This window comes from Nilaparvata lugens, chromosome 1 (genome assembly GCF_014356525.2).
Source record: "Nilaparvata lugens isolate BPH chromosome 1, ASM1435652v1, whole genome shotgun sequence".
NCBI lineage: Eukaryota > Metazoa > Arthropoda > Insecta > Hemiptera > Delphacidae > Nilaparvata > Nilaparvata lugens.
In genome coordinates, this window is record NC_052504.1 from 3,944,835 (window position 1) to 3,965,980 (window position 21,146).

The following is a 21,146-nucleotide window of genomic DNA, read 5'->3' on the forward strand; positions in this document are numbered from 1 at the left end:
AATCTATACGTATGTCAATTCAGAGAAAACCAAGGTCTGGATTAGCAATCAAAGATCAGTATTCTCAAGTATCAATAAAAAAAATTGCTCATGACATAATTTATTTGTTATAATTATTTCTGTGATTTTTCACAATCTAACCCAATATTTAACTATAATCTGTTTTATGTACTATTTATACAATCTGCTGCAAAACTCTTGGTTACTATAATTATTATGATAATCAATGAGGTATGTTTGAGGTAAGGCAAGGAAAATTGTGTGAGTGTTTCGCACTATAAATTTTATCATTACTTCATTGTCTCTATTCTGCTTTAATCATTTACAAGTTGCATTATTGGTGTTTGCAGTTGAGCAAGAGGCAGAAGGATGTTCAGTGGAGAGTGAACCGGAGATGTGGCCTTCAAACTGCAGCACATCTGAAACTGCCAATACAACAGAATTGGGTGAACTGAATGAACATTCAATCTCCCCCATGGAAGAGTGCAGTGAGCCATCTGTGGCTGGCAAAAAGTTCAAGCTCTACAGCTGTGCTGACTGCAGCTTTAAAACTACACGGTTCAGTCATTTGAAGAGACACATGAGAAAACACACTGGGGAAAAGCCTTTCAGTTGTGAGTTATGTGACTATAAAAGTGCTTGGTCAAATGCTTTGAAATTACATATCAGAACACACACAGGAGAAACACCTTTCAGCTGCGAGTATTGTGACTATAAATGTGCTCAATATGCTACTTTGAAGAATCATATCAGAACACATACAGGAGAAACACCTTTCAGCTGCGAGTATTGTGACTATAAATGTGCTCGGTCAAGTGCTTTGAAATCACATATCAGAACACATACAGGAGAAACACCTTTCAGCTGCGAGTATTGTGACTATAAATGTGCTTGGTCAAGTGCTTTGAAATCACATATCAGAACACACACAGGAGAAACACCTTTCAGCTGCGAGTATTGTGACTTTAAATGTGCTCAGTCTGCTAATTTGAAGAAACATAATATAAGAACACATACAGGAGAAACACCTTTCAGCTGCAAGTATTGTGACTATAAATGTGCTCAATCTGGTAATTTGAAGAAACATTTCAGAACACATGAAGGAGAAACAACTACTAGCTGAAAATTTGTGACTTTACATGTACTCATTCAAATTTATTTTACTGTGTTTCTTAGGGTGGTCACTAATAACAGGACAAGTACGTTGATCATGTGTGTACACTCATGTCACCATTCATTGTTGTGTCATCACAGCTAGAGGCTTCAAACAACATTTTTTTAAGGCTTGTGTATTGGCTCACACCTTGACTCTATTCAAATTGACAGTGTCACCCTGGGCTAGCATCTGTGGAGGGGCGGAGTTGGGGATGCTGCTCACAGTGTGGTGTGTGCCGGCCGGTGGTTGGAGCAGCCTTTTGGGGACGGCTGGGCTCCTCACTGTGTCCTCCAGATACACCACGGTTGTCATCTCACAAGACTGAAATTCTCTGCTTTCTGAGAGGTGATAGGCCATGCTTTTGCACTACCTGGAGGGAGGGGAGTCGCTAGGAGTGGTGGGAGAGTAGTGGCAGTAATCACTATCCTTGTAGTGCATGGCAACAGGTCAAAACTTATCAGAAATGGTCCAGGTGTTTTCCGGACCTCAAAGAAGCCTTTGTGGCTGATTCTGGTTTGCCTCAGTCAGCCTCAACCTGGTTCCACCATCCTTGCCTTGGTCTGGCACTCATTGAGCTCACACTTTCAGTAGATTTCCGAGTATGATAGTGTCATTGGTGAAACCCTGCTCCATGCTATAGAGATGAATTCTCTTAATTCAGAAAAATCAGTATTGATTAACTGGGTAATGGGTAGGTATTTAAGAACGTAAGTCTTCAACATTTTTTAATCCATTTATAATTTATTGGCATGGGTAATTGATCAAATACATGACATTGATGTTCAATACATTCAAAACATTACAAAAACTTTAATAAACATGAGGATTGAAAAAACTCACATAAATAAATTACACTAATCAAAATAAATGGCTACAAAAATAAATATGAAAACTAACTGCCATATCAAAAAGATATGTCATTGTTAAAATGCTATCCCACTTCATCATTAGCCAGTATTTAACTGTTTCATCAAATGGATACAGAGTGTGGGTATCTCTTATATCATATGGTAGCAGATAATTGAAAATTTTTTGACTAATATATTTTTTCTACAACTGCGCATAAAAAAAGAATTTACATACTCAATTCTCCTCGTAAAACAGCTTATTTCTGAGGAGAATCTACTTTTTCGCTCGCTAACCATGCACAGTAGATTTTCTTTACACTCTGTAATCATTCGCGCAGTAGATTTTCTTTACGCTCTGTAATCATTCGCGCAGTAGATTTTCTTTACGCTCTGTAATCATTCGCGCAGTAGATTTTCTTTACACTCTGTAATCATTCGCGCAGTAGATTTTCTTTACACTCTGTAATCATTCGCGCATGCACAGTAGATTTTCTTTACGCTCTGTAATCATTCGCGCATGCGCAGTAGATTTTCTTTACGCTCTGTAATCATTCGCGCATGCGCAGAAGAGTTTCTTTAAGCTTGCTGATCAGCTGATGGTGGGCAGCTCGCCAAAAGGTCAGATCTTAACCTAAAAAGTCGGTAATTGTAACTCTGCCGATATAAGTAATTTAACAGGTTTGGGCAGTTGTAGAAAAACTTTTGTATGTAATTCGCGTGTAATGCTTCTTTATCGCTCTTGCAAAATTATCACGCTCTGCTTTGCATCACGTGATAACTGTTTTGCGCGAGCGATAAAGTCGCGCATTACGCTCTTAATACATAAATATCTATTTTGGCATCTTTTCATGAAACTCTTTATGGTGCTGCTTCAGTTTAACAACATTCCTGAATATTTTATTGTATTGATTAATATCTGCAATCATTTTACAACTCAATTATTATAAAGTTACATGTTATGATAAATGTTAGTATTATTATAAGTTACATGTTTTCATAATATAGTATTTATGATTGCAACATACAAAATAACAAATTTAAAATGTATTGTATACTTTTTTGAATTAAAATGAACACTTCCATTTTCCAATCATTGGAATATGTTATTAATTCTACCAATAATAATTATTACAACCCAAAAGCAAAGATTGCCAGGTGATTCAGGTTTCAGAAACCGGGGACTTTCAGAATCCATTTTTCTTCGAACAAAGACCTCCATGAGTATCTAGGTGGACTCTCTAACATAAAATTCTCTTCTGTGATGACTGACATGCTCCCCCTTTAGTGGACAGGAGTGACTCATGGCACCAATGGTTGGTCATGCAGAATCCTTGCATGTGTTCATTTTCAATTATTTGCAATCAATAATCAGATTCTAATCTTACATATCCCTGTACATATAACAGTAATGAAAAAAGAGTTTTGTAAAGTAATAAAGAATCTACAAAGTTTTTGTTATTAATTAATTCATAGAAAGAGAAAAAGAGAGATACACACTAATTAAAGGTGTCAGTCAGTATAGCTAATTAAAGGAGTATTTGATTGAATGGAGAATTATTGGTCAGATTGAAGATTGAATGCATTTTGAATTTTTATCATAATATAATTTTGTAATAGAAATGCTACTAAAGGCTATAAATAGTGGAGATTCAAAAAAAATATTGTTGATTCTTGGAAAAATATATAAAAGAACAAATTTAAAATGTATTGTATACTTTTTTGAATTAAAATGAACACTTCCATTTTCCAATCATTGGAATATGTTATTAATTCTACCAATAATAATTATTACAACCCAAAAGCAAAGATTGCCAGGTGATTCAGGTTTCAGAAACCGGGGACTTTCAGAATCCATTTTTCTTCGAACAAAGACCTCCATGAGTATCTAGGTGGACTCTCTAACATAAAATTCTCTTCTGTGATGACTGACATGCTCCCCCTTTAGTGGACAGGAGTGACTCATGGCACCAATGGTTGGTCATGCAGAATCCTTGCATGTGTTCATTTTCAATTATTTGCAATCAATAATCAGATTCTAATCTTACATATCCCTGTACATATAACAGTAATGAAAAAAGAGTTTTGTAAAGTAATAAAGAATCTACAAAGTTTTTGTTATTAATTAATTCATAGAAAGAGAAAAAGAGAGATACACACTAATTAAAGGTGTCAGTCAGTATAACTAATTAAAGGAGTATTTGATTGAATGGAGAATTATTGGTCAGATTGAAGATTGAATGCATTTTGAATTTTTATCATAATATAATTTTGTAATAGAAATGCTACTAAAGGCTATAAATAGTGGAGATTCAAAAAAAATATTGTTGATTCTTGGAAAAATATATAAAAGAAAAGAATATCCATTCCATAACAAACCCGAAAAAATGAGAGTGTGTTTTGAGAATAGTTTTTCTAGCAGCTACACATTTGTAAGGTTTTCATATTCATCTTATTATTTGTGAGTACCGTAGGTACCCAGTTTATTAAAATTTTTGATTACAGTGAATTTTATATGATTAGGTAATGCTCCTTGAAATAAAGATACTTGCTTTTTAGTTTTGTCGGTACTAGGCTACTGGTCTTTTGAATATGAATCGATATTGTAGAACTTCTTCATAAACTGCATGTAGGCCTATAAAGATGAGTACAGTACAAAAAACTGAAGATGTATTTGTTCAACTCGAAACTGCAGTTTTCTTTTGATAAAAATCTGGATGTGACAAAATTAAAACAGTGTTTTGTTTTTAATAATTAGTCTTCTGAAATTCTGTTCATGAAAATGAGTGGGCTGTGATGTTTTGTAGCTCATTAATTAGTTCCGAATGACAGATTCTAATATATAGACGAGTCTCCAATAATGGTACGTACCTTCCTACAATAGCACATACACCATTCATCAGACGAATACAAAATTACTCTTCATTCAAAAATCTAAAGTTGTCTTATCAACCTGAAAATTTAATGGTTTACCGTACATAACTCAGAGCCTTGAATTTGGATATGGAAGAATTTTGATGATCTGTACTACAGACAGCTTTTAATTCTTGGTGGCTTTTGAATGAGGTCATGTGAATGAGATCTGTTGAAAAGCATCACCGAATCAATATAGGCTCTGTTTTAAATTTCATCAATTATCGCAATTATACCGTAGGTTTACGAGGGACCTTTAACTATTTTATAGGTGTGCACTGGTCTTTGTTAATATTATGTCAGACAAAATTTTCAAAGAAAAAAGAGAAAAATACAAATACCTAACCTTTAAAATATATTTCTGGATGTCTTCCCTTGTGATGACACAATAATGTATTTTATTTCGTTTCATTTGACGTCATGTGTATCATGCATAATGATATTCTCTACAGTTCAGATTGAACTTTCAACAGAATGGTCACCTGTAGCTCTGTAGGTCTATGTATATAGTTATGATTTCGAAGAAATCATATTTTGGTCTCAACTTCCTTGACGTAGAATAAACTTTAAAAATTGTTGTTTTCAGTCATGATGTGTTCAGGAAAATTGCCAATCATACAATGGAAATGCTAAACTACATCAATTACGTTGAAAATTCATATATTATCTTGATAAAATATCACTTCTATTAATTCTATCATATTATTTTTAACATGTAATAAATTATATTGTTATCAGAAAATCTTGTGCAGTAAAGGGTGTGTTTTCATGTTACTTCAACAAGTCACATGATTGCATTGATCAGATGATTCCTAGAGTTTGTTCAGGCGTCTGTAGAGAAGTTCTGTTCGGGCTTAGCTAATATTGTTAAAAATGGATGGTGTTAATTTTGTGTTTGGTGCAATATTATTGTCTCTTACATTTTTATCTAACATTGAAGCTTTTAAATACCATGTACCGGTACTTATTTGGGGTCCAGGTGGATCGTCAGGAGCTAAAGAAGGTATCTCCAGTCTAACCAGGTTGCAGGCCAACGACTTTACTAATCACTTGATGAAAATGGTGCATGCCAAAAGATCGCCTATCATACTTTTTGCTGAGAGCACGTTGAGCGTTGAAGATTTCAGTCATCAGGATGCTTATGAGAATGGAAATTTTCCAAATTTGAAAGCTTTGATCAAGTCGGAAAAGGGATTTGAGTTTCTGCCCTCAGTCGAGCAGCCAGTGTCAGCTCTTACAAGTGCAGAAATTATAGCTTCTTATGGATATAGTACAGCTGATTTGTCTGAAGAACCATTGCAAAAGGGTAAAGTTTATGTTGTGAAACTGGAGGATGCAGAAACCAAAGAAGATCGATCAGAAATGCTACGCAGGCACGACACAAAAATTTCTCAAGTTTACAAGAAACTAGCTTCAAATAATGCCGATCTTGTTGCTATATTCACGGGACAATTTTCTTCGTGGTTCGAACCAGCCGATGTGACTCGGGTGAGACGTGATGTCATTGCCAATTCCAATGATACTTCATCAGTAGTTTTGCGATCGAATAAGACCCTCCTGTATTCACCCAAAGCACCTGTTCTCAAAATCAGTGACAAAGAAGCTCTCCTTAGCGGTTCACCGACTTCCTATCTCATTCTGTTTATCAAACAATTGCCGACAAAAATTCATATACTTCGGCTATTGACGCACTAAAATCTGCATATGTAAAACCAATAAATGAAATATTCGCTAGACATAAATTGGCAACTAGAAAACAGTCTTCAGATGAGACAATTGACCAATATAACCAAGCTTTACAACAACTGAGTAAGAATTGTGGGTTTGCAGATGTTGTTTCTGAAACTCATAGGAAAACATACATTCGTGATTCATTTATCCGGGGCCTCAGCTCTCATCAGATAAGACTGAGACTTTTGGAGTTTGACAAGCTAACTCTTGATGAAGCTATTGAAAAAGCACGTGCCTTGGAATCTGCCAGAAATCAATCAGCTTCTTACTCTTCTGAAATAACTCTTAATGCCACTTCAAATAATTCTTCAGAAAATTCATGTAAAGAAACAAATTTGTCAGCTGTAAAAACTGGAAGCTCAAGTTTTCAAAAATGTTATTTTTGTGGTCGTCAGCGACATAAAACACGTCAGCAGTGCCCTGCACTAAATGACTCATGCGAAAAATGCCAGAAAATAGGTCATTGGAAAAATGTCTGCAAATCTACTAAAACTTCTTCATCTTCGGCGCTTATTGCAGCCTCTACTGTTCTTGAAAATGCTACAGTACAAGCTCAGGTAAACAACATTCCTACTTCTGCTTTGATAGATACAGGAAGCTCTGAGACATTTATTTCACACTGTTTTGCTAAAAAATGTGGACTTGAAATGTACCCTACAACTGGTGCAGTGTCCATGGCTTCAACATCACTAAGAAAGAACATTTCCTTTTATTGTGTAGCTCATTTAGAATTTTCAGGTCAACATTACCCCAAAACAAAATTCAGTGTATTGCCTGATTTGTGTGCTAATGTTATTGTAGGACATGACTTACTTAATCAACACTCTGAACTTAGAGTTTCATTTGGAGGAACTAAACCCCCATTGACTATCAATTATCTGGCTCCAGCAAAGATAGAACCTCCACCACTTTTTGAGTTTTTAACTAAAGACATTAAACCTATAATTACTAAATCCCGAAAGCATTCTCTTGAAGACACTAGTTTCATGGAGAAAGAAATTGAGAAACTGCTAGCTGATGGAATTATTGAAGAAAGCAGGTCTCCCTGGAGAGCTCAAGCATTTGTAGTGAAGAACGAAAATCACAAAAAGCGAATGGTAATAGACTATTCTCAAACTATTAACCGATACACACATCTTGACGCATATCCCCTCCCTAGTCTTGAAGATATTGTTTCTAAGGTCTCAAAAAACTCTGTATTCACCACTATTGACTTGAAAAGCGCTTACCACCAGGTACCCCTACGAGAAAAAGATCGACCTTTCACTGCATTTGAGGCATGTGGCCGTTTGTATCAATTTCGAAGGCTTGCTTTTGGTCTGACAGATGGTGTACCCACTTTTCAGCGAGTCATTGATAATGTTATTAATAATGAAAAACTTGAAAAAACGTATGCATACCTGGATGATGTGACAATATGTGGTAAGAATCAGAAGGAACATGATTTGAATCTCAAAAAATTCTTAGATGCAGTACAAAAATATAATTTTACAATCAATACAGAAAAAAGCAAATATTCACTTACTTCAATAAGCTTGCTTGGCTATAAAATTGAAAATGGGACAATTTCTCCTGACCCTGAACGTCTGAAACCATTGCTCAATCTTCCACCCCCAGATAATAGAAAGGCTCTTGAGCGAACAATTGGAATGTTTGCACACTATTCCAAATGGATATCCAATTATTCAGATAAAGCTAAACGGCTTCTTACAGCAAAGACCTTTCCTTTGACTTCTGAAGCTATAGCTGACTTCAATCAACTCAAAACTGAGATTTCTAAGGCAGTAGTTAGTACAATTGACGACTTTGAACCTTTTGTGGTTGAAACAGATGCATCTGATTTTTCAATTTCAGCTGTCCTATCACAGTGTGGACGTCCAGTAGCATTCTTTTCTCAGAAGCTGAATGATAGTGAGCGTAAACATTCATCCATTGAAAAAGAGGCTTTTGCTATTGTGTGTGCTCTTAAAAAGTGGAGACATTTCTTACTTGGAAGATTCTTCAAAATTATCACTGACCAGCGCTCTGTATCATTCATGTTTGATATGACTCATCAAAATAAAATAAAAAATGAAAAAATACAACGATGGCGATTGGAGATGTCATGCTACAATTACGAAATAATTTACAGACCAGGAAAGGACAACCAAGTAGCAGATGCACTTTCCAGAGTGTGTAATGCAACTCAAACCGATAAATTACACTCCCTACACTGTGACTTGTGTCACCCTGGAGTGACCAGAATGATTCATTGGGTAAGAACTCATAATTTACCCTATTCAGTTGAGGATGTCAGAAAAATGACTTCTTCATGTCAAACATGTAATGCCATAAAACCTCAATTTTTCAAGAAATTGAAATCTACTCTCATAAAGGCGACACATCCATTTGAAAGATTAAGCGTGGACTTCAAGGGTCCTCTTCCATCAAAAACTAAAAACAAATATTTGTTGACAATAATTGATGAGTACTCTAGGTTTCCGTTTGCATACCCTTGTCCGAATATGAATTCATCAACTGTAATTCAGTGCCTTGTGAACTTGTTTACCACATTTGGTTTACCTTCTTATGTACATACTGACAATGGAACCTCTTTCAAATCCAGAGAGCTGCAGGAATTCCTTCATAATCGAGGAGTAGCCACTTCCATGTCATCACCTTATAACGCACCAGGAAATGGCCAAATCGAACGAGAAAATGGTACAATTTGGCGCACAGTGTCTCTTACATTGAAGCATAGAAATTTGGATGTATCTGATTGGGAATCTGTGCTCCCAGATTCTCTACATTCTATTCGATCCCTATTGTGCACGGCTACTAATGAGACGCCACATGATAGGATGTTCCGACACTATAGACAATCATCTAATGGTATAGCACTTCCAACCTGGCTTGCCCCTTCAAACAAAGTCCTAATGAAAGTACCTATACGAAGAAGTAAATTCGATCCATTGGTCGAGGAGGTGGATATTCTTCAAATCAACCCACAATATGCCAAGGTACGGCTTAGTGATGGAAGAGAGACAACTGTATCATTGAAAAACCTTGCCCCTCGAGGAGAAGAGAGCATTCAAGAAGATAACGATAAAAATCAAGATGATACAAATGCAGGATCAAGCCTTAGTGATCACGCAGAGCCTGAGAACAATCAAGAAAATTATCATGAAAATCAAGATGAAACAAATACAGGATTCCCCCTCAGTGATGAAGAAGAGCCTCCTGATGGCACCCTGCGAAGATCTTATAGAGAGCGCAAAATGCCTTCTTATTTGAAAGACTATTCATTGAATTCCTAAAGACGGGAAGAATGTGATGATATTGAATCATCATATGACTAGTGTTTTCTTCTTATGTTTCTGTTATCAGATGTTGAACTATTTATTCTAATTTTGAATCTGTTATGAATTCATTACTGATCAATAAAGCCTAGAATGCAGAGGTTTTTCATTACATCAATTAAATTTCAATTTATTAAAACAAACAAAACAAGATAAAACGAAACGACAAAGAATTACAAAACAAATAAAATACAATAAATGTTACAAATATAAAAAAAAAAAATGGGATTTGGGGTCGGGTGTGTTGGAGAAGAGAAAGAAAAGAAAGAAAGATACCTAGCTATAACTATGGTTTCCAACTATTTGCCAAAATGTTTTCACTATTGAAAAATAAAACTTGATAAATTCTCTACACTTCCTGTTCAGTGGAATTTTGTGATATTTCCAACAGTTCCCGAGGTATTCGTTCTTGAAGGTGTGTAATTGTTAAAATAACAGTTTTTTATCCAATGTTTTACTCTTTCAGGGCTTATTACTCTACAACAACGCATCATAGAAACTGATGCTTATCGTAGGTTTGTAGAACATTCAATTCTCTTTGAAATTATGTATTATTTCACTATTCCAAGTTTTCATTCCATTGTTATAGCAGCTTTAATGTAGGGGGTGAAATTTTCATTGCTGCAACAAGTGTCAACTTTGCGGTTCCACACCTTCAACAGAGGGGATTAAAATGCGCACTTTTGCTATGTCCACCTACTAACTAGTCCAAATGAGGCTGTTAAGTCAAAACTTGTGTCACAGACACCCCCTTCAAATGGCATTGTCAAACGATCAATTGTTGCAGCAATTAAAATTAAACCCCCTACATTGAAGCTGCTATAACAATGAATGGAAAACTCTGAATTGTGAAATAATACATCATTTCAAAGAATGCTCTACAAACCTATGATAAGCATCAGTTTTTATGATGCATTGTTGAATAGTTATAAACCCTGAACGAGCAACACATTGGATAAAAAACTGTTATTTTAGCAATTACACATCTTCAAGAACGAATATCTCGGGAACTGTTGAGAATATCACAAAATTCCACTGAACAAGAAGTATAGAGAATTTATCAAGTTTTATTTTCCAATAGTTATTTGAGTCGGTTGAACGCATTGCTCTCTAGATATGAGCGTGGAAGCAAAACGCTGAAAAATGTAACTTTTAAGCCCCTTTTGCATCCCCTTAGCACATGAGTTAGGAATGAGAACTTTTGATACGTTCTCCTCCTAACTAGTCTCAACAAAGCTGCAAGGCAAAAATTTTGTTTAGAACATTCCCTCCAAATTCCGTTGTTAATTGGTCTATTGTTGCAAAAATTGAGATTTCACACCCAACACTAAAGCTGCTGCAAAAGTTATTAAGGAAATTCGTAAAAGCGTGAGATTATACATCAAATTGAAGAGAATATTCAATGCTCTGTAAGCTCATAATCAGCACGGATTTTTCCTGTCGATTTTTAAAAAGTTAGAAGAGCAAAATTTAAATTAGAAAAAGATTGTTGGCAAACATGTTTTTCTTTAAAAATGTCACACCATCAAGAGCGGATATCTTGAGAACTAGAGGAGATATGAAAAAAGTTGTATAATGAATATTGTAGGAAATAATTTAAGCTTCAATTTGTTATATGACACTCAAGTCTTTAGGATACATAGTTTTTTAGTTCTATGCGAGAAACCGAAAAATGGTACCTTTAAACTACCTTTAATGGGAACTTGATTTGTTTACCTCCTTACTACCCTTAACAAGACTGCGGGGTCAAAATTGTCTTCCAAACATTTCCATCTATACCCTTTTTTGAGCATTCATTGCCTGGACTAATAGAATAGGCAAGCTATGAAATAATGTTTGGAAATTGCTCATGACAGGAAAGTGACGATTCCTGACGTGATCTGTGACTTTTTGAAGTTTTTGACCTGTAAATTGATTTAATTGATTTGATTTTTAGCCGGATGACGAACGTGAGAACAGTCTGAAAGCGATCTACGCCTACACAGTTCCGTCACTAGGCGTGCCCAACCTGAAGCTGCGTATCTACTTTCGCAACGAGTCAGCTGATGGCGAGTGGGCACTCACTCAGATCGAGTATGAGACGTCATCCGATAATGTCCTTCTGCAGCCTGATCAGGTGAGATTCACGCTCGAAATTGCTCGTATGAAAAGTAGACGTATGGCCAGTTGTTCGAAAAGAGAGATTCGAGTTATAAATTCAAAAATCTGGTTAACATTGACTTGCTATCGTTGTCTGTCATTGGACAAAGCAGATAGTTTTATCCTTTTTCATCTCTGCTCTCTCTCTTTCCTTCTTTAATTTTTGTTCGTCATACGGAGCAGCATGCTACAAGGAAGCAGGGCTCCTGCAGTAACAATGAATACATTATTCTCTATTTAGTCACCGAATGTGAATTTACATTATAGATAGCGTCATCATTAGTACAGTCAATGTGTATAAAGCAATCATCATTAATCATATTAGTATCTCATTTTTTTTCAAATAAAGGTTTACAGCTTTCACGATAAGTTGCATTGTCGTGCCTCATATATGACGTCAATCAAGTTTTGTCATCTGATATTACTAATATTCACATAAACATGAACAACATGTGACTATTTTGTGTTTTGTTTCAATGTGGAAGTTAGTGAAGAATTGAAAAGTCGCACATAACCTTTATTTGGACAATCTATTCTATGAAATTGGGATGAGAAGAAGTTTTGGACTGTAGTCTGTTTCTTTGTCCTTGAGTTGATTTTAAATGATGAATAAATAAATAATAATAAACATACTAAATAACACATACCATTTAACAAATTGCACGAAACATACACGAAGCAAAAATCATCACTGAAGGAAGTCCGCCAGCTTGTATGCACTTAATTCAATAAGAAATTCTCTATGTGATATTTTGAATTTCATCAAGTCCTCAATTTCTTTGAGTGCATTGAATATTTCCATTCCCATAATATAAAACGGGCCACTCTCCAGCAGACAAAGCCTATGAGATGGGTGAGTTTGCAGATGACCAACAACAATAAGTCGATTACGTCGTCACTGCTAAAAAGTAAGTGTTTCCACTTCATTCATCCAGAGTTTAAATTTATAGTGAAAAAGACGTATATGTTCATTGACGTTGCCAATTCGTCAGGTGTATTATGAAAATATTAGTTGATTATCTCATTTGTAATCAGCTGTGGCCAACGTTGAACCACTCTTATTTGGCAACGTTGCACTCATTTGTTCCAATTCTCATCGGATTATTTTCGTACGTTTGACTTCATTTCTCTCTCTCTCTCTCTCCTCTCTCTCTCTCTCTCTCTCTCTCTCTCTGTCTCTCGAATATAAACTTGTATGTATAAGTTTATAAGCCAGTATATATTGTAATCTACATAAATAAAGTACTCAATCAATCATCTCTCTCTCTCCTAGGGTTATGTGGCAGAGAGGACCTGGAGTCCTAACTCCGCCCTTAATAAAGGCAATCTCTATCAATCAATCCCCAATGGCGCTACAGCCCAAATCAGGCTCTGGCCTCAACCAAAATACGCCTCTAACAATCTCTATCTAACGCCGCTGTCTTTCATTCCCTTAATTGTAACATTTCATTAGCATCCTTCCGCACCCTATCATCCCATCGCTCCCTTGGTCTCCCTACAGGTCGTCTTCCTCCAGGCTGACCAACTAACACCTTCCTTGGCACTCGTGCTTCATGCATTCTCTGCACATGCCCTGCCCATCGGAGGCGCATCAATTTTATGTGGGCCAATAGTTGGGGCTCTGCATAAAGCTTTTTTAATTCAGCATTCGTACGTATGCGCCATTGTCCATCCTCACAAACCGGTCCATAAATTCTTCTCAGAATTTTTCTTTCTCTCGAACACATCCAAGATACCCGCTGTTCTGGCTGTGATAGTCCAAGCTTCCGTAGCAAACCACCGTTCTTATTATACTCTTTAGAGCTTTATTTTACATTTCTGTTTTTGAATATTGACTTCATTTATACTAAAACACATTTTATAATATCAGCAGGTTGGGTAACATAGCCGTTTCAAAATTGGGTTATTTTGCCTACATTCAATCTCATCTCCAGTACGGTATAAAAATGTGGGGTGCATCTTATTCTAATCACTTCAATAAGATATTCACCATCCAAAAAATCTGGTGTGGCGCACTCACACAACTCTCCTTGCCGTTATGAAAATTGATCACCTGACGCTAGTGTTCCCGCGCATCTCAAGTCTACTATTCAAAGATTTGAGCCAGCTGGTGACAGGGAAATAACGCTGAAGACACACGACGTGTGCTATCTCTTCATAGTGAATCATTCAATAGAATCAACAGTTGCCAACAGTTTGCAATTGGATAATCACATTTTCTCGAATTTCGAGCTTATTTTTAATTTGAGGTGAAAATGTTACTGAACGTTAGTTGTAGAGATTCTCATGCTGAATCTTTTCCACTCAATTTTTTTTGTTTAAATTGTATCTGAAGCCTGATAATTGAGAATCTAAAATCAAACTTTGCATAGATGGGGCGGAGCTCCTGAAATTTTTACAGATATGGGACTTGTGGCAGTTGATAGAGCTCATCGATAACTATTTCAGGTATAACTTTAATCAAAATCGTTGGATCCGTTTCTGAGAAAATTGCGAAAAACCCTGTTTTTGACATCATTTTCGCCATTTTAGCCGCCATCTTGAATCGCATTTGATCGAAATTGTTCGTGTCGGATCCTTATATTGTAAGGGCCTTACGTTCCAAATTTCAAGTCATTCCGTTAACTGGGAGATGAGATATCGTGTACACAGACGCACACACACACACACACACACACACACACACACACACACACACACACACACACACACACACACACACACACACACACACACACACACACACACACACACACACACACATACACACATACATACATACATACAGACCAATAACCAAAAACCACTTTTTTGGACTCAGGGGACCTTGAAACGTATAGAAATTTAGAAATTGGGGTACCTTAATTTTTTCGGAAAGCAATACTTTCCTTACCTATGGTAATAGGGCAAGGAAAGTAAAAGCATTATTAAATGCCATTTTGGGCAAACCTGAACGATTTCCAAGTGACAGTATTTTTAATGAGTTGAATGTATTGAATTATTTACATTAATAAACATAGAGAACTTTTCAACCTCCGTATATTACCTTACAATCTCCGTCCCTCAACCATTACATTTGAACCACACAATGCAGTTCTATCCATTTGTAGAAGACAGTGTGATTATATTGTTCAAAACAGTGTGATTATATTGTTTATTAAATGTGATATCTGCTCTCTTTATAACAGATAATTTGGATGGAAGACTTCTGAGAGAGATAGATTTATTGATTGCTTCTTCACATCCTAGGATAAGTGATTTCTTGTAATATTGTAACTAGGATAAGTTCACAATCATTCAAGAATGTCTGCTTTTTTATTTTATTATCTCGTATTTTCTTACTTTTTTAAATTTCCTTCTTTGTAATTTTTTTCAAATTTAGATGTTAATAGGAATCCACCAATTTTATTTATCTTAGAAATAATTTTGTTTTTAGTAACACTCGGCCCCTGCGCTCAGGTTTTTAACCTTTTCAGGGACTTTCCGTATTTAATAATAATACTATTTTACTTTTATTTTGTTAATTGTCAATTGTATTATTTATGTAATTATAGACATTCATGTACGCATTGTATGAAGGAAAAATAAATTATTGATTGATTGATTGATTTATAGTTGAATTATTGTTTCAATGACATATCCCCGGCTGCACAAAAGCCTGTTAAATTTTAATAATGATTGAATGCAACGAGAACCAATCAAAGAAGCCTTCTCCGATTGTTTCTCGTGGCATTTATAATCGTGATTAGAATTTAACAGGCTTTTGTACAACCGGGCCGAAGTCTATTGTATGAATATGATGGCAAACTGTGTTGTATTGCAGTATATTGGGGCACAGGCCGGCCGCTCCTATCATGTTAGCGGTCCTCTCCTCTTCGCCAACAAGACAGCTCACGTGCAGCTCACCTTTCCCGACGGCCTTCAGGTAATTCATTTATTCATTCATTTGTCCAAATAATTGACCGAGCAAGTCTAGGATTCAAGTCGACAGTTTTGCATTTCTATTTATGTATGTATATGCGGCAATAGAGTTTCATGAAATTTGACAGGACTGTTCCTTTTTGATTTGCGCATCGATTTATATATTAATATCGGGGCACCGAGCTTCGCTCGTTATTTATTCATTGATAAACATAACTCAATTCTTTAAGATGATTGGGAAAGACTAACAGGCTCAGCCCAAAACTGATTCTTCACCGAATTTTGATTTATGCACTATAAACATTCCAAAAAGTAGGTTATGTTCCATACACTTGAATTCAGGTCAAATTTTCAGTCCAAACATTTTTGAAAACAAAAAGTTCTAATTTATATTGTTTGCAAACGAAATTGAATAACAAAATAACACTCACTAAACACTTGAAACTGTAAAATAATGATTAACTTTGAAAATAATTATGTCATGTAAACAAATCAGATTATATTTATCAAGTCTATTAAAATTGATTATACAGCTGATCTCCCACACAGGCATACGCATATTCTGTTATCGACATACGACGAAATTAGCATTTGTTTTTCCAAGGATTAATTATCCTTTTCATGTCCTTCAGCGAGTTTCCCCAGGGATGAGACCTAGTGCAATCGAATTTTTATATCATAAACCTAGTATGTTCCAAATTTCGTGAAAATCGTTAGAGCATAAAAATATATACCCAGATAACCACATAACCATATAAATATATAATATATACAGAAATTGCCCGCTTAATATAATATGATATTTTTTTTGGAAATTTTGCATTTTCAGGATAATATAAAAGTAAAAGGAATTTCCTCCATAGTCCAATATTGCTGTAAAAATTAGACTAACGCGCTCTATGTAAGGGTCTGTGAAAAACACGAATAGAAAGAATGCTTGAAAGTTCAATGCGGCAAATTATATCTATATATATAATATATATATATATATATATATATATATATATATATATATATATATATAAATGAATGAATGAATGTCTGTTTGTGTGCTTATTTGTTTGTTCCCTATAGACTCGAAAACTACTTGACAGAACGGCATGAAACTTTGGGAATATATTGTGTGAATATTGGGGATGGTTTCTGATCAAAAATTTTAATAGAGGGGCTAATAATAATAATTTATTTATCCATTTTACTGACCTATGTTTTCAAAATTTTTGGCCGAGCGGCTAGCGAAGAACGGAAAGATGATCATGATTCAAGATCGTATTGTGATAATATGATTTAGCATCTAAAGTTAACAGCTGTATAATAAACACGTCACCCTGAGATAAAATTGTGTACTGGTATTAAAAGGGAAGTTTGAAGTTGAAGTTAGTGTAGTTGATTGGTACCAGCTGTAGATAATCGTTCCTTTGAAGACCTATACAAATAATTATCACTCCCTTATCATTGAGAAACTGGAAAATGTAGAAAAAAAATCAATTTCAATTCATTTCCAAAAAACATAGGCCTAATACACGAATTATTCACCTCATGAAAGAGAGTTGTTCATATTGCATTCATTAATAATTACTGAAGAATGATAGACTAGCCTAATTTACGTTTTTTTTTCATTTAGCTTAGCTTATATTCATCCTAAAATGGAAGATGGAAAGAATATGGAATTCTTTGTAATTCATCGTACATCGCATATTTCCTGGACCATCTATTGACAATCAACAACTATGGAAACATTAAATTCATCTTTGAAACACTGATTCAACCTATCTACTGTTTTTTTTAATTCTACACTTTACTGATAGATATTACTACCAATTGATTGAGAAGAATATGTTTTCGGAATAATAAATGCTGCATGATTAAGCACATAGGAAGTCCGTATTGAGATGTAAATGAAAATATTGATTGTCAGATAAATTTCTTGATTCACCAAATGAAGTCAAGTGTGACTCCCAAATTTAGATTACATTTTGAAAGTTCGAAACAGGGCTATGATTTCACTTTTTTGTAATTTAGTCCTTTTTCACTTGAAAACAAAAACTATTGAAATGGGATCGATCAATTCTACGACAAAAACTATTGAGATTGGATCGATCAATTCTACGACAAAAACTATTGAGATGGGATCGATCAATTCTACTCTTTATTAATGGCAGATTGATTGTGGTGTTTGAGTTTACTGTACTATTGATGTGATGTGCGCATGCGCAGGTAGAGCCGTGGCTGAGTGACGGACAGACTGCTTTCTCCTATGCCGACGAGAGCACACCCTTCTTCACGGCGCCCATATGGATGGGCATCTTTGTCATGTCGCTGTTCGGCATGATCCTGCTCTGGGCGCTCACCATGATCATGGACATTCGCACCATGGACCAGTTCGACGACCCCAAGGGCAAGACCATCACTGTCAACGTCACCGACTAAATTACAGAAGGCTTCAATGCATGCCAACCCCGTTTCACGTGATACCAGACATCATGTAGTATCATTGCCAACAACTAAATCATAAATGGCTGCAATGTCAACCCTTGTTCTTGTTACATCATGTTGAATCATGTAGTATCATAATATAAAGGTAATTATTAATGAATATCGAGAATCGATCGGTTTATTACATAGAACTCACAACATCACTGACTAAACCACAAATCCTATAGAGTACTGTACCACTCCTGGTGTTTGTTAAATCATAACCGAATCATTTATTATCATAATATAAAGGTACTTACTAATGAATATCGAGAATCTATCTGTTTATTACATAGAACTCACAACATCACTGACTAAACTACAAATCCTATAGAGTACTGTACCACTCCTGGTGTTGTTAAATCATAACCGAATCATTTAGTATCATAATATGAAGGAACTTACTAATGAATATCGATAATTCATCTGTTTATTACATTCAACTCACAACGTCACTGACTAAACTACAAATCCTACAGAGTACTGTACCACTCCTGGTGTTTGTTAAATCATAACCGAATCATTTATTATCATAATATGAAGGAACTTACTAATGAATATCGATAATTCATCTGTTTATTACATAGAACTCACAACGTCACTGACTAAACTACAAATTCCTAAGAGTACTGTACCACTCCTGGTGTTTGTTAAACACCGAATCATTTAGTATCATAATATGAAGGTGCTTATTAATAAATATCAAGGATTCAACTCACAACGTCACCGATTAAACTACAAATCCTACTCACCACGGCGCAATCACCTACTCAACCCTGCTCCTGGTTTCACGTGATGACATCATCCACGCTGTGAAAATAATTAAGGACTGGAAATTTTGTGAAGTGACAACTACAAGATAACCCATTTCGGACTATGTGTAGCCTTATCTAAATTTGGGAGAGGAATAGCACAAGGCTACCTTATTTTTTTCTCTCCCTATCATTTTGATGATGTACTTATTGTATCGATAGAATGAAGTATCATTTTTACCGACTAAATTACAAAAGGGTGTAATGCCAATACTGGTCTTTGTTTCATTTTATTTGATCTTGTTGAATCATCTCCATAGACTGAATTACAAAAGGGAGCAATGCCAATCCCGGTAATCACATGCAATGATGTTACATCCAATGGTATCACGTGAATTAGTAAATAATGTAAAGTATCACACTTGTACGTTCCAATATCTATCTATCAACAAGATTTTCCTTTGCTAGTTGTAAATATTTGAGCCCTGCTTTCCAATAGCATTGATCCTTATGGTAGGGTTCATACATTGGCCGAATGCTATGCGTGAATGCTTCCATAATATCCAATGTTAACCTTTAACTGCCAAGCAGAGAGCAGGAGGGGATTGTGTATAGTTGAATGAAATTCTTGAGATATAAATGGCGGGGATCGAGATGTTTTAGTTAATACTGGTCGTTATACTTGTTAAACTCGTAAATATATTTCAACAAAATAAACTTATTAATCACTCACTTAGTCGAGTATTAAAATAAACCCAATTTAGAATTGTATAGCCTGATATTTTTAGACTTTAAAACGTTTGTGAAACATTAATTGATTATGAACTGTTTCATAATTTTTAACAAAGTAAAAGATCTGTGAAGAATTAAATAACTCAAATTATATAAAAAAACTTATATTATTATTTGAACATCTATAGCTAACAGTTGAAATGCCACTATATATTAATTATAACTAAAGTATTTCCATAGTAGAGATTTATCAATTGGAAATAAGGAATCAAAGGCTTCTCGTAAGTGTAGATAAATTTCAATAATATCACACTGACAAATTGTAAATTGAATATGGTATGGATTTTTGATCGGGGTTTAATGTATATATTTGTACAAGTGGACAAAATACACAAGTTTGTTGAAATGAAATATCGGAAGACTCAATATCTCAAGTAATAAACTTTCCACATTAGTCTGTGAGCGTTCAATTAGTACTCAGTTGCACAAATCTCTGCCAAGTTTTGATCTTAAATCAATGATCGAAGTTTGTCTGTAGATTAATAATTTTTATCCAAATTGAAATTTTATTACCAACGTTTGGAAGATGTATTGTGATCACAAAGTTTGAGTATATAAGCGATTTTAAGGAATTTTCGATGTTATCTGATCTTATTGTAGATACTTAACCTGTTGTTATAGGTAAAGAGGAATAGCTGTAGTTGCATTTAATTAGGTGATTGTTAAATATGAGTAGCGTTCTTTAGCATACCGTCGAGATAACTTAGCATGTACACTATCTAAGTCCTCAGCGAGCGATGTAACTTGACTAAGTTCATAACAACTTATAATATTGTATATACCGTGACATACAACATACTTATCCGTATACGGTAATGTTCATACGTTTAATATTGTATTAGTTATGTTATATTGACGGTATGCTAATAAGTATCGCTTTTATGAACCTTTAGATGTATTAAGAGTCTAATAAATTATATGTTGAAAGTAATGATTGTGTTTTTATCACATCTTTAACCTCTTCTCTTAAGTGAATAACTCACCCTGTTTTGTAGAAAAACATCTCATATTATAGCTCGACACTTTTTAGGTCAACCTCTATCCATATCCCGAATCTGGGAGATTTGCATTTTTCTTGAAATCC

At 35.1% G+C, this 21,146-nt stretch overlaps 1 protein-coding gene across 2 annotated transcripts; it reads left to right on the forward strand.

Annotated features, from left to right (window-relative positions):
- The first annotated feature begins 5,707 nt into the window (after positions 1–5,707).
- On the forward strand, positions 5,708–20,993 carry LOC111062793 (V-type proton ATPase subunit S1). Of its 2 annotated transcripts, XM_039428096.1 has the most exons (5): positions 5,708–6,546; positions 11,920–12,099; positions 15,946–16,047; positions 18,261–18,513; positions 19,710–20,993. In XM_039428096.1, the coding sequence occupies exons 1-4, from the start codon at positions 5,788–5,790 to the stop codon at positions 18,471–18,473; spliced, it is 1,254 nt and encodes a 417-aa protein (XP_039284030.1). In that variant the 5' UTR covers positions 5,708–5,787; the 3' UTR covers positions 18,474–18,513; positions 19,710–20,993. The 2 variants fall into 2 exon arrangements, with proteins under 2 accessions (XP_039284030.1, XP_039284023.1); XM_039428089.1 differs by having other exon boundaries at positions 18,261–20,993.
- The last annotated feature ends 153 nt before the right edge of the window (positions 20,994–21,146 follow it).